The 11698-nt window shown below is 42.0% G+C and overlaps 1 protein-coding gene across 3 annotated transcripts in view; it reads right to left on the bottom strand.

Moving 5' to 3' along the window:
* Positions 1-89: 89 nt before the first annotated feature.
* Positions 90-11698, bottom strand: part of ETFDH (electron transfer flavoprotein dehydrogenase) — a 35123-nt gene continuing 23514 nt past the window's right edge. For all 3 annotated transcript variants that reach the window (XM_060011932.1, XM_060011934.1, XM_060011933.1), the window contains 7 exons: positions 10431-10577; positions 9104-9244; positions 7768-7911; positions 4208-4376; positions 2374-2556; positions 1874-2095; positions 90-458 (listed from right to left, as the gene is read on the bottom strand). In XM_060011932.1, coding sequence (XP_059867915.1) covers positions 295-458; positions 1874-2095; positions 2374-2556; positions 4208-4376; positions 7768-7911; positions 9104-9244; positions 10431-10577 — 1170 coding nt within the window. In that variant the 3' untranslated portion in view covers positions 90-294. The remainder of the gene's footprint in view (positions 459-1873; positions 2096-2373; positions 2557-4207; positions 4377-7767; positions 7912-9103; positions 9245-10430; positions 10578-11698) is intronic.

The raw sequence follows: 11698 nt of genomic DNA, 5'->3' as shown, positions 1-11698 counted from the left end.
GAGCCTGATGAGGCAAATGTACACTGGAGGCCAGTGGTGCCAATAGTGTTTGACTCTCGGAAGACTTGGAGAGAGAAGTAGATGCTACATCACTTATAAAGTTTTATTTAAGAGAGATTCATAATATGGGACAGTTTTAGGTATAGTATAAAATTATTTCACTGATAATTACTTTATGAACATTCTGATTAAAAATATATTTAAGCTTTTTTTGACACCTGTGAACTTCCAAACATTTGAAGTTAACTTGCCGTCCATTTTAGAGACACTGGCACGGGTGAAGCCGGCTGCAGTTTACATTCCATTGTATGCTGGGCCTCCACCGCCTTCGGGTACCACCCAGTTAATATTCTGACTTGGATCCTTAATATCACATGTTTTACAGTGCACACAGTTCTGAGCATTTATCTGTAGCCGAAATCCATCACCTTGTTCCAAAGGTACAAATTCATAAACTCCTGTAAGAAAACATACGCAACTCTGTGCAGTAGCTGCCTTTAAACCAGAGGCTAAAGTCCTGGAGAAATTAGCCACAGAAGCCCTCAGCGTTTGTGGACTGAATGTTTACCCACAGAATATTACAGAGATCTGGGTGTGTGCATTTGCTGTTGTATAAATTAAAAATGATAAAAGCAGAAGGTACAGCAGCATGTGGCTGAGTTGGTGTTACCAACAAGGGAACTCGAGGTTGAGCAGTTTTCGGGTGTGATGTTATATACGGACATACTTCAGAGACCCAGACGCCGCAATAAAGTGAATTATCACAATAGAGCAAGTCATGTGAATTTTTTTGTTGCCAGTGCATATGTAACAGTTACATTTACGCTACTTTGCAGTCTGTGAAGCGTGCAATAACAGCATTATGTCTAAAAAACAATGTACATGCCTTACTTAAAATACACTTTATTGCTAAAAAATGCTATCTGAGCCTTCAGCGAGTCATACTAACATCAAAGATCACGGAGCACAATATCAAATACAATAATGAGAAAGTTTGAAATTTTGCAAGAATTACCGCATGTGACACGTGGAGTGAGCAAATGGAAAAATGGCGCCAGTAGGCTTCTTCAGCACGGGGTTGCCAGGGACCTTCGCTTTGTAAAAAAAGCAGTATCTGCCAGGTGCAATAAAGTGAGATCTTCCCGTATACATGTGTGCCACGACTGCACAGACAGATTAGGTCAGCCCTTACCCTCAGCTTACAACCCAGTGAGATGACAGAAATGGTGAAAAGATAAAGTCAAGACAGTCAAGGTCCCTCCCTCACAGAGCGTATGTTCTAGTTCCTGTCCAGAATGTACTGATTTTCACACACCTGAATGCTGTTCTACCAGCACTCGAGACCCAGTTCCTACTATAATTCTAGTTGAAAGCTCAGCACTGGAAGATACTGTATCCATGATGGATTTAAAGTCCAGGACGATTTCCCTGAGCTGCATGTGGCCAAAATCTAGTATTTTAGGCTATGTACACATATATAATATATATGTGTGTGTGTACATGAGCATACATATATACAGACAGGAGCAGCCATGACAGAAACGATTTTTTTTTAAGTCACGTGAACACGGAAAGAGGTGTTTGGTGCTTTTCCCCGTAACCCCTAACCTCGCGCTGAGGGTGAAAAGAGAAAGGCTGCTTTTGAGAAATGCCATCTGAATTAGGCTTAACGAGAAATCCCTACTACTATAGCATTAGAGTAGAAACATAAGAATAATGAGTTTTCAAAAGGAAGCTGGAGATGGGAGTCATTCACAATTTCCAAGCAATAGAAGGAGAAATTTCTTAAAAAAAACGGAAGCCTATTTCTAACGTGTTTCAAGCAAATCCTCCTATTGACGTTTCAAGAGTGGATGGAAATGAGTGCACTGACCTGCAGGGCAGAACCGCTGCTCAGGCCCGTCGTATATGGTCAGGTTTCTGTTTACAGGTACACTGTCATCTTTCAAGGTCAGATGTGCCGGCTGGTCGTGTTCATGGTTGGTGCCACTCAGAGCCACGGACGACAAAAGGTCAAAACTGATCTGCCCGTCTGGTTTTGGATACTCAATAGGTGTGCAGTCCTTGGCTGGCCTGAGCTGATCGGAGTCAGAACCTTCCCAAGTTTTGAGGAAGGTTTTTAGTAAAAATGTATCTAATTCTAAAGTACTTCCTTAGACATTTTAATAAAAACCTGTAAATACTATACTGAAGAAATAAGACTTTAGCCCTCTTTCAACAATGATACCCTGTCTTCCTAAAGATACTGAATTCATCATTTCTCTAAGAAAGCAAGTTTAAAACAGTAAAGTGTAGAAGGTCACCTTTTTTCCCTACTTATTGGATCCCGTTTCCTGAGTTAAGGACTAACATTCATACTCAGGCCGGAATTACCTTTATGTTTTAGGGTCCAGGGCTCCATCCCTCTGAATATCCAGTAGAAGACTCCAGTGTAAATCATCCCTCCGTACACACCCAGGACGCCATGGCAGGACGGTCTGACGTTCCTGATGGCATATAGCTCTTTCCACACCCATGATTTCTTCAAATTGTCCTCATACTCAGTTACATCAAGTCCTTTTTATGAAAAACATGAAACGTTAAGTGAAATTGCCTCAAGGAGTATAAAACACTTTATTGTCAAGGTACTTTGCTACCGAAATAACAGATGACTTTTACATAGTTAAAAAAGCAGGTGGTCATATGAGACCACACTTGAAGAACGTTTCACGTATAAATGCTGACATCTTCCAAAAAGATACCCACTTGACAGGTTGTTTAACAGGCAGTAAGGCCATACTGGTAGCATGGAATATTAGTTGCAAAATTCAGTAAACCTGAAAAGGAAGCTAAGAGAGTTTATGCTACCTATGGAGCTGATCACTGAAACACTTCCGTTAGGGGCTGAACCGTGATGGCCCAGAGAGGTATTTTCAAGTCCTGACCCCTAGTTGTCTCAGAATCGGTCAGAAGAGGGTCGCTGCCGGTATACCGAGTTAAGACGAGGGCATGCTGGAGCGGCCTGGACCCTTGGTCCAATGACTGGCGTCCAGGAGACAGCCAGAGGAGGACAAGGCAGGGGCTGGCGGTGCTCTGCCAGGAGCCCGGGGCCCCCGGAAGCTGGAGACTCGGACACAGCTGTGAAGTGCTTGCCTGCAGAACTCCGAATACCTTCCCGGTTAAAGCTGCCCAGCTCATAGCGCTCGGCTGTGGTGGCCCTAGGAGGTGGCAGCACCTAAAGCTTGGGGCCCTGCACTTAATCTCCAACAGGACGTCCTGGTTCTCGTGACCACCCTCCTCCTGGTGCCGGTGACCTGCCTGCTCCGGCCCGACCTGCGCGGGGCAAGCGGGCTGGCGCTCGGTGGGACGCGGACTTGGTGAGGCGGTCTGAGGCACCGGCCCTGCCTCTCCTGTCCCCGGGCATGCCTGAAGGTACAGTCCACCTGGAGGAGCGTGTCACCCGACTCTACGGAACGCGGCTCATCTATCGGGTATCTACGGACTTGCTCCTGGTGTTTGCGTCCACAGGGAGCCAAGCCCCTGCTCTGGGAGGAGTGTTCCGTCCAAGGAAACGAGGTTGATCAATAAGTACGTTAAACAGTGAGCCGAGCCGGAAGGTGGAACACACCGGAGAGGGAACGGCGCGGTGAGAGGGGCTGGCAGGGCTGTGTGCCTGTGTGCAGTGCAGATTCACTGGTGAGGTCCGCGCGAGGCCCCCGGAGAGAGATCCGAGCCGAGGTGCGGGGAGCTTGGGGGCCAGCCATCAGCTGGGTGCCCCCGGGACCCAGGAAGCGTGTCTGGGATGGAGGGTGACAGGAGGTGAAGGTGGAGGCGGGTCCGCTGCCTGCCCTGGAGTGAAGGTCTGGGGGCGCCTGCAAGGGTCCACCTGGGCCTGTGCGATGTGAGGCGGAACCCTCACGTTGAACTTGTTTCCGGGGGCGGGACACCTTGGGCTCGTTCTACTTTCCATTCATGAAACGGCACGTGGCCGTAAAAACCTCACGGCGAGCAGGCTGCAGTGTGCTTTGCCCAGCAGGCATCTCGACGCTTTGTGTAGAGGGACAGTCACACTCTGCATCTTTCAATGCCCAATGAGATAAACATACAAGACCAGCAAGATTTCTAACTGTATCTGCTGTCATCCTCTATCCGTACACTGAGTGTATGTTTAAATAGCTTCTTTTTAAACATCCCCATGAAGAACCTGAGAATAAACGGGAGTTCTTACCTATCGTCTTTGATTGGAGATTCTCACTAGTTAGTTGATTAAAAATAGATTCTGCTGCCAAAATCCCACTTTTCATTGCTGTGTGGGTCCCTTTGATCTTGGGAACATTCATGAAACCAGGGCTACAACCAATTAGTAAGCCCCCAGGAAAGGTGAGTTTTGGTATAGACTGAGGAAAGAAACAGTCAAAGTGCATCTGTTAGTTCAAATTAAACAAACAGCACCGAATACTCCAAATTATAGCCCTTTGAAAGCTGTAGGGAAGAAACGAAAAAAAAAAAATTACATGCAAATGAATACGAGTGAAGAGAAAAATCAGAGCAAGGGCAGTTTTTCTCCTCCTCTAGAAACAAGGATCAGAACTATTGCTCTGATCTCTTTTCCATCTCCCTCCCCATGACTTACCTGCATGAGACAGACGTTAAGACCAGAGCATTAACATTTACATAAAATGTTTTTATTTATACATATCTATGTCAAAATGAAAAGAATATTCTCTAAACCTGAACGTCTATTATCTAAATTGTGATCTGCTTTTACACGCATTGTGGGTAACACGTGATTTACAGAGGATGTTATCTTAACTCTTCATACCTCCTTGTTTTACCTTGATGTCCAGGGAGTTTCGGAAACCTAGGTTCTAATCATGGCATCACCACAATTAGCCACTACCTTAAATAATGTATTTTAATTAACCGAAGAATAAACTGAATTTCCAAAATAAACTTTAAGATGGTTGTTTGGGCCTCAGTATACACTTCTGACGGAAAACAACGTACTAAAGGGTGGGTGACGGTTTTGGTTTAGCCCCACGATGTAGCAGCTAAGTTACCGACTGCCTCCCTCAGGAGACTGTACTGTAACCTAGAGTGTGGAGAGGAAGAAAAGAGAGCTGTGGAGTTGCTCTTTCCTCCTGGAGGCTTCCCACAGTACGCCACAGGTCTTTGTTGAGAAAGTGGTGGGTGGCTGACAGTGTGGCCGATGGGCGGAGAGGGACCCTGAGGAGAGGAGGTCAACAGGGAGCCCGCCACCATCAGCCGCCACGCCGCGGGGCTGTGGCCGCGCTCCCGTGTTACAGAGTTCTAACTGCACGGGAATGGTGGTGAGAAGCAAAAGCAACGCTGGTACAAGAAGGCTCGGGCCCAGGGGTGACTGCTGTTCTCCAACCAAACTCAGCATCAGAAACATGCAGATAAGAGAGCGTGAAATCAGGGCCGCAGAGCAGACAACAAGGGGAAAGGGCTTTCTGGAATGCCAGGAGCTGCAAACAGAGATAATGGTTAGGAACCTGGATCGTGACAATGCTCCTCTCAAATCAGGCTGTGGCCCTGCTAATCCTAAGTCTGATTCAAGAGCCAGAAGACTGACGTTTAATAAAAGGACACGGACTGCTGGTGCAAATTCTTCCAAATGGGTGCTTAAGTCCTAAGAATAAAAAACGTCATGGCCCAAGGGAAATGTGTGTTTTTCAGTTCTGCGAGGATCCTACCCTGTGCGGGCAGCTGGACATCTTGTTAAGGACCTGGGGGACCCAGGAAAAGTCGTACAGAGAGATGTATTCTGGGACATCCATTAAACGGGGGTTAGAGCTTCCCTGGTGGCACAGTGGTTAAGAATCCGCCTGCCAATGCAGGGGACACGGGATCGAGCCCTGGTCCGGGAAGAGCTCACATGCCGTGGAGCAACTAAGCCCGTGCGCCACAACTACTGAGCCTACGCGCCTAGAGCCCGTGCTCCACAGTGGGAGAGGCCACCCACTGCAGTGGGAGGCCTGCGCACCGCAGTGTGGAGTGGCCCCCGCTCGCCGCAACTAGAGAATTGCCGCAACTAGAGAAAGCCCGTGCACAGCAACGGAGAACCAAGGCAGCCAAAAGTAAATAAAATAAATTAAAAAAACAAACAAACAAAAAAACGGGGGTTAAAATGAGGAACCAGGCCGTATCACTGAAGAAGATGGGTATGGCCTGGAGTAGTTCTACAGTAACAGATTTTACCCTTCCACCTGACAATTGGTAAAATCAGTCTCGTAACTTCCTTTTCCTAGGACTTTTCTGTAACCTAATCTATTTCTGCACCAAAATAAAATTACACTTCCCTGCACTAAAAGAAAAAAAAAGAACCTCCCCCCCCCCCAAAAAAAACCCCACAGGGGTTAAATACTAGAAACCCATCAGGAAAGGGGAGCTTTGGTACAGACTGAAGAAAGAGAAATAAAAAGGCATGTAATACTTGTTGGTGCAGAATAAAATTGGATGTTCCAAATTTTTGTCTCTGAAGGGTCTTCAAAAACTTAATGGAAGTAAGTTTCTGAATCTTTGACTAATTAAATCAGAAAACTTAGGTAAAAAGTGTATTGTGTGTGTGGGGTCATCTCTTCCTGCTCATCTAAAGATCATCTGAGGTGCTGAAGCACACAAGGCAGGTGTCATAAACTCGAGTCTGCATGTACTACTGAATATACAGAAGCCTTTACACTATAAATTAAAGAGTAGAATTAGGCTGGCAATAGGTATTATGCACATTATTCAAAAAAGTTTAATGGGCTTGAACATAGGAAATTTAGCAAATATTATTGCAAACGAATAACTGCTCCAGAAATAAAAACAACCTCATGGGAGGTAACTCCGCAGCAATGGAATTTAGGGACAGTGTTATTTTTAGGGTTCTAGTGATGACATTCATAATTTAGCTGTGATGTACTTGACTTTACGAATGTATTTAGAACTTCACTTTAAAGGTTAAGTCAACTTTTCTCCCCAATTTTCTATGATCTATTTGTTACTTTTACAACAGATTAAAAACAAAAAGATACCAGATTTCTAAAATATCAACAGTTCTAGATTCCTAGAATATTAGAGACAGAAGGGATCATCTTTATTTTACAGATGATCCCTTAACGCCCGAGGAGTTAAATAACTTGACCAAACCGTTTGGTATAAGTTTTAGAGCTGACTTTTAGATCATCTTACCTGTCGAATACTATTTCCAAAACAGTTCTAATAGCTTTTATCATAGTTAGCCATCTAGCTCTTATTTCACTGTTTAATAACTAAATACTTAATAAATTATTTCATTGTTTAATAACTAAATACTTAATAAATTAACTGCATTTGATAGTATTTATTTTGAACATATACTAAAATAGGACAATTAAGGGTAAAAACTTAACAGAGACCACCTAAAGGGCATGGATGACACTAGGTAGTTGAGATTAATTAATTACCTTTGCTGAAAACTACATCTGTCCTTGAGTTTCCTGGCAGCAAAGGAATAAAGGAAAAGATCTTGGATCACATAGTTTAAATTCTCTGGTTAAAGACAAACCAATAAACAAAAAAGCCCATGAATTTTTCTCTAGAAATCAATATATCCTTAAAATTAAATTCATGGTGTCATTTAACTCTGGTGTGGTACAGTTTTATAAATACTAGGGTGCTTTGCTTAGTTACTTAAATTTTCTTCCTGAGATAATCTTCTATCCTTTATTTAAAGTTGTTACCTTATGTTTCAACGTTGAATTTATAATACAGAAATAAGGATTAAAAACGCGGAAGTGTTACCTGAAAGCCACCTTCATTGAGGGCTCTGGCTCCATATGCAACCCTTTTCCCGCCTTCCAACGTCGGCTGGATGCTAGGGTGGTGTTTCCACCTCTGGAACTCTCTAAATGGACTTAGGTACGGATTTTGATAGTCTAGACCAACCTTAAAATGTTTATATTTAAATGAGACATCGTTATTTCAAATTATATCAGGCTGAAATGTGAGCAATATTTACCAGAGAACATGTACATTAAACTGCTTGTACTCAAAGTACTTAGGGAAAGGTATGCAATGACCCAAATTTAAATAAATAACCCAATAAAATCTGTTTGGAAAAGAAAGGGTAAACAAAAGGATGCCATGTGTTTAGAATTGGCAGAACTTGAAAACATTTAGAATGTATTAATAAATCATTGTGCTTTGTAAATCAAAGTCCAAATTAGAAAAATGTTTGTAGGTAAGTGTTACACATTATGTTTCTAGAAAAGGAGTTGTAATAATTTATCATTCATTTCTCAATACCAACTCCAGAAATAAACTAATAAGCTCGATGCAGTACTACTGAGGCAAAAATGAAGAAAACGAATGTAATCGCACTTATAAAAAAAGAAGGTGAAAAACATTAGAGATTACATTTTTACCAAAAATGCTGAAATTAATAACCAAACCCTTTTTGCTTTGAAAAGATTAAGTCACTATAAAAACTAAATCAAAGTGATGGACCGAACACAATAATACATAAATTTAACAACGTGTCATGGACAAGTCTAATCATGACATTGAACTATAAAGCTGTAACTGCAAGGTGCAGTAACTCATATCACTTTTCCATTCCTTGTAATGTTCAAGATGTAATTTACTGTAAGGATGTTTAAGCGACCAAAAGGGAGGAAATGGTCCTGTTTTAGTTAGAGGTTCAAACCCAGTACGGACTGCACTTCCTGCAGTGGCGTGCCACAGTGGACATGAGCTTCAGGTCAGACAGGTTCGGGCATGAGTCCTGCCTCTGTCACTTAATGCGTGTGTCTGGGAAGGCTGTTTAGCTTGTCTGGACTTCAGTTTTCCCACCGGTAAAATAACGCTAGACCAACTTCACAGGATTTTTATGGACCAGGATTCCCAGGGAAGCATCCAGCACAGGGCCTGGCGTGTAGCAGCTACTGTACTACAGCTACGTGAGCTGAAGCAGACCACTGTCTACAGTGGCCATAAGCACTTCAGATGTGGACAAAAGCAGAGAGGAAGCTTTAAATGAGAAGCCTTTTACATTCTCCAGATGCAAAGCCCTGGATTTGTGACACTGAAGACCCAGTGGCTCTCAGAGTGGAACTTCCCATCACGGAGTGTAACTTACCACGAAGCCGAGCGCTACGAGGGGCTCCCCTTCATTCAGGTGATAGAGGAATGAGCCCCCATACGTGTGTCTGTCCAGGGGCCAGCCGACAGTGTGATCGACTCTCCCGGGTTTCCACTTCTTCTCATCGATAATCCATAACTTTAAAAAAAAGTCCGAGAGTATTATTTAGATGTTTTATGTCACCACATGTACAAAACTTGCTAAGTTTTATGTCTTATTTATGAAAGTTACAACTGAAAAGCAGAAATAAGAGAAACACACAAAAAAGTACTTCAAATATCCCAGAAAATGACATCAAAATGCAGCAGGATGATCGGAGTAAAGAAACAGGTGAGGAACTCTGTAAGACATTAATTAAGTTCTCAGATGGGTAAGGCGTTCGTGCGGTTGTGGGAAACACCACTGAAGAGATGGGGTGCTGGGAACCACCTACACCTTGACCCGGGCGATGGCCACACGGGCGTGTTTGCCTCATGAACGTGAGCTGCGCCCTGCACTTCGGATCTGTTACTTTATAGGACAGATGTCATTCTTCAGTAAAAAAAAAACAGTGTGCTCCCTCCTGCACCACCTTCTCCACGACTGAAGCTAACTGATCATCCTGTTTTCAGAATGGTTAAGTTTTAAATTGCAAACAACAATTTCCACAGGAAATATTATCTAAAAATCAGATATGACGTGCCACCACATAGAATTATGTACAGTCTACCAAAACAATTAAGCCCTTACTCACAATATAATGAATCTAGTTATATATAGAATTTGAAACTTTCTGAGCTTTACCCTAAAAAGATTCTTAACAAAAGAGTTATGATGAAACTTTTGCGCTAATAGACCTAAGGTTTGGATAAACTGAGAAAATATACAACACTCAGCCTAATTAAATTTTAGGCTGCAGGTCAATATACTATGGCTGAGTGTATATTTCATAAACTAAATTATCTTTACGTTATAATTTTGAATAAACAATTCTTGTAGGATGTGGTCATTTTACAAAGAGCATTGGATAACAGGTCAAATCCTATTAGGGCAGATGGCATTACCATGAAAAAAATCAATATCACAAATATTTTCAAATTCAAGACTTCAATCAACATCTGATAAAACAACTAGAACATGCAGACACAATTTAGGTAATAGTAAAATTTGATTAGTAATATTCTCCAGCCCCTTGAAAAATATCCCTAATGTTTTCAGTCATTATGAACATTTCAGGTTAATGAAAAATATAACTATAAAATTAAATCAATTTATAAACCACACAATACAAATGAATGTAAGCTTCATCTTTTCACACGAAAGTCACACCGGCAAACTCGAGTACCTCCTTGAGCCCGATCCCGTACGTCTGGGGCTCGCAGTTGGCCCTCAAGTCGAACTTCCTGTACAGCTGCTTGGCCAGGTGTCCGTGGCAGCCCTCTGCAAAGACTGTGACTTTGGCATGTAGTTCCAGCCCCCGCTCAAAAGTTGTCTAAGAAACAGGAACACGTTAAATTGCAATGTTTGACAATTTTAAAAATATTCACATTCTGGTCAGTTTTGAATTGATCTATGATTCAGGTATAGAAGAGAAGGTGCAGATATATAATTTTAGTAACAGAACTAAACACTGTTGTAAGTGGAATCTAATTTAAATTTTATAACGTATCTTGTGTCTTTGTCATATTGATCGAATGGTTAAGTCTGTATGCATTAAAAAAACAAATAAAGCATGCTCATCCCCCCACGAAAAATTATCTACAAATGAATGTACAGTGAGAAGTGAAGGGGGGCGGCCGAAAAATGAGTGAAGGGGGTCAGTGTGTGGTGATAGGTGGTAACCAGGCTTGGGGTGCTCACCACTGTCTAGTGTATACAGATGTCGAATTATAATGCTAGACACCTGAAACTTATATAACTAAAAGAAAATTTTTTTAAAGTGAAAGGCCATTTCCCCATTGTTCCTGATTTTCTAGTCCCATGATTTGAAGCAAAAAACACCATTAATAGATTTCTTGTGAATCATGCCAGAAATTTTCCATGAATAAAAAAACTACATGAGTCTATTTATATCCTTCTAACACAAACAAGATCATCCTAAACATACTCTTCAGCTACTTGCTCTTTTCACTTTAATTTTACTTGTTCTCTATTGCTGGATATATACTGTAAAACTGAAACTTGTTTTTTCCAAGGGGAAAAAATAAGCTACAATTAAAAAGTCTTTCTCTCTCTCTTTTGCTCTCTGTAATTTGCACTTATATCCGGCACATGGTAGGTACTCAGTAAAGCTCCTGAATAAAGGAATGCAGAATAATAAGGAAAGTCTCTTATGAAATACATATTTCCCGATATTTCTCCATTCATATGTTTACAGGTATTGTGTGTATACAGAAACATTCATACAAAAAAATGGTTTACACGGACAAAGCATTTTATAACTGTTTTCACATTATACAATATAAAGTGATTTGCCTAAGGCAATATATACCAAATTAAACATTCATTTTTTAATTAATTAATTAATTTTTGGCCGCATTGGGTCTTCGTTGTGCGCCGGCTTTCTCTAGTTGCAGAGAGCAGGGGCTGCTCTTCATTGTGGTGCACAGGCTT

The sequence above is a fragment of the Delphinus delphis genome, chromosome 5 (assembly GCF_949987515.2).
Source record: "Delphinus delphis chromosome 5, mDelDel1.2, whole genome shotgun sequence".
Classification (NCBI taxonomy): domain Eukaryota; kingdom Metazoa; phylum Chordata; class Mammalia; order Artiodactyla; family Delphinidae; genus Delphinus; species Delphinus delphis.
Note: the sequence above shows the minus strand (reverse complement) of the source record. Positions and strands in the feature narration are given on the sequence as shown.